The sequence below is a fragment of the Teleopsis dalmanni genome, chromosome X, assembly GCF_002237135.1.
Source record: "Teleopsis dalmanni isolate 2A chromosome X, ASM223713v2, whole genome shotgun sequence".
Lineage (NCBI taxonomy): Eukaryota > Metazoa > Arthropoda > Insecta > Diptera > Diopsidae > Teleopsis > Teleopsis dalmanni.
In genome coordinates, this window is record NC_051848.1 from 66,238,424 (window position 1) to 66,241,194 (window position 2,771).

At 29.6% G+C, this 2,771-nt stretch overlaps 1 protein-coding gene across 2 annotated transcripts; it reads left to right on the forward strand.

The window, feature by feature from the left end:
• On the forward strand, positions 1–2,277 carry LOC119689418. Of its 2 annotated transcripts, none has more exons than XM_038104244.1 (3): positions 1–147; positions 1,362–1,975; positions 2,037–2,277. In XM_038104244.1, exons 2-3 carry the CDS (start codon positions 1,454–1,456, stop codon positions 2,055–2,057), a joined length of 543 nt encoding a protein of 180 aa, XP_037960172.1. In that variant the 5' UTR covers positions 1–147; positions 1,362–1,453; the 3' UTR covers positions 2,058–2,277. The 2 variants fall into 2 exon arrangements, with proteins under 2 accessions (XP_037960172.1, XP_037960171.1); XM_038104243.1 differs by having other exon boundaries at positions 1,428–1,975.
• Positions 2,278–2,771: the final 494 nt, after the last annotated feature.

The window sequence follows — 2,771 nt, forward strand, 5'->3', positions numbered from 1 at the left end:
TCTAAAAATTTATTTATTTTTATTTTTCAAAGATATTGGCTTAATCACTTCAAAATTCAAGTTATCAATAAAGACTTTATTCCAAAGGCTTTATAACCCGGTATCCAACAAAAACTCAAGAAATATTAAAAAACAAATCCTACTCAAGTAAGTAAAGTAAATAATTTCAATTTCATGCAACAGCCATCTTATATCCGTACACTGAGACTACTAATTGACCCAATACGGTATCGTCTATTACCTTTTTTCTTTTTCCAAATTTGAAAAATTTTATTTAGTTGATATTATGCGCCTATTTATCTATTGTTCATTACAAAACTGACGGGTTATCCAAACGAATCCTATCCAATCTTAAAATTAGTTAAATACCATATATTACAATGGGACATGGTATACACATTTTTTTTGGCATACACGCAGGGACCTGGTCTTTGTAGTTTACATTTTAAATCATTACTTATCATTGCTTATTTCACAATTTTGAAAACCATTTCTCAATCCTAAATAAATAAAATTAAAATTGGCTATAAGCTAGGAGTCTCTCTCTCTCTCTCTTTGACATAAGATTGATGTATCATTGACAGATTAAATTCTTACTAAGTTACCATATGTATATCTACATTAAAATCTCAGATATGTAGATAACATAAAAGTATGGTCAGGTCTCTTCCTTAGAAAATGTATGTATATAAGTTTAATTAAAATAAAAGTTGTCTATAAGCTAGGACTATATCTCAGTTTTGACATAAGATTCTATGTCTAAATTCTTGCTGAGATATCAGATATATACTAGGATATCAGATGTATACTAGGATTTCTTTAGAAAATGTATTTATATAACTTATACTTACCTAGAAGAAACTTTACGAAGTAACATTTGCAGATTTTTGTTTTTTAACCAAGCTACCGAACTCAGTCTTAATTCTAAATAATTAAAAAATTATTTTCTTGTCAAATCAGCTTATATTCTGTTTTCTAATGGTCTATACTCGGATTTATTGACGTTACTTGTACTGTAATACCATGTTTCCACTGTATCATTTATGCAGCTTTGCTCATTAAAGCCGCTAATGAGGAAAATTTACTATACAAAGAGCTTTTATTGAAATGAGCTCATTACAAATAAATTATCTGACTTATAACGAAAAAAAAACTTATATTTGTAAACAAAAATGTAAACAAAAAAGCTATTTCACATGCGTAAATCAGCTCATGCCAATAGAAACATCCAAATCTTAATTACTTTAACATAAGAAGTTTTAGCTGCAGTGGAAATATGACGCAAACTTAGAATATTTTTGAAACCTAACAAATTTTGTTACTTTTTTATAGTTTTAATTTATTTATGTTTTATTTTACAGCTTTAACTTACTATATATAACTCACTATATATAGATATGGATATATCTGTATGTTTTATATTATAGCTTAATATAAGTTGATCGTTCTGGTGATGGATAAATCAGGAAAAATTTTATATTTTAAAACTCAAGAAAATACCATAATTCCCATAGACTACTGTCTATTACAGAAATCTCCAACTATTCAAAAATGGATGTACTTTTGGCAAACAGGTATTTTTACAAGAAATTTTATAGCACTACCTGAAATTCCAAATGAGCAATTCTACAAAATAATTAATTGGTTGAAATGTCAAAAAAAAAATGCCTTTATAAAGTTAGAAACTCCACTTAATAAGATTAAAATATCAACTGCAGATTTGAATCTTTTTAAGAATAACACATTGGACGATTATGATTATTCAATTCTAAATGCTATTCAAATCTTGGGCATAAATAGACTTATCTTAATAGCACAAAAAATGTTTATTAAGGAGGCAAATAAAATTGGAGAGAGATGCGATAAAAGAATCGAAATTATGCAGAACACTATTGATTATTTACAAAAGGACTACAATGGTATTTTATCTGATTCTGATAGCAGGGAGAGCAGCACAAGTTCATTTCACACTGCAGTAAATGATTTTTTTCATTAATACATTTTAAAGACATTTATAGTTAAAATTTTTATTTCAGAGTACCGGAAGTTTTTTATAAAAATTACTTAATGTTTAGTTATATTTGCGGTAGAGTTGAGCTCGGAAAATGTCAAAAAGCGCACGCAATAAAAATTCCCTTATATATGCATCATGGATTTTATTTAAATTAAACCCTACTTACCTGCCAAGACTACAGTGTCATACTACCATATTAACATTAACACATAAATCTTGCCACAGTTGTGTTTCTAAGTCAAATATATCACAATTCTGAAATATTCTTCGATTTTAATTATTTTGTTTTCAACAGATTTAAGGTGTGCACAGATTGCTAAGGTATGGTACAGTGTTGTTCGATCTACACTTACTTACTTATTTCGACATAACTCGTTATCTAGTTTCGGCCTGAAGCAGCATGTCTTTCCAGGCGCCTCTGGTGCGTACACGCTTTCTTCAGTTTCGTACATCAAGTCCGTTTAGTGCTCCCTTAACTTGATCATTACACCGGAGACATGGTCTACCTCAAACACCTATTTCGCTGGAGCATCTTCATTGATTCTCACGACATGAACAAGCCAGCGAAGCTGCTTAATATTAATTCGCTGAATTATATAATAAAGCTCGTACAGCTCGTGATTCATTCGTATTCGGAAGTCGTCGCCAACTCATAGAGGACCCAGGATCTTACGAAGAACTTTTCTCTCGAATACTCCCAGTCCACAAAAAAGATGCATTCGAAAAAAAATAGAATTTTTTAAATACAGTCTTTTGT

What these genes read in the sequence shown, in the direction of transcription:
- LOC119689418 (XM_038104244.1), top strand. Translation starts at nt 1,454, where the DNA reads ATGGATAAATCAGGAAAAATTTTATATTTTAAAACTCAAGAAAATACC. An exon ending in CAAGTTCATTTCACACTGCA is followed by an intron (nt 1,976 to 2,036) that starts GTAAATGATTTT and finishes TTTTTATTTCAG; the next exon opens with AGTACCGGAAGTTTTTTATA.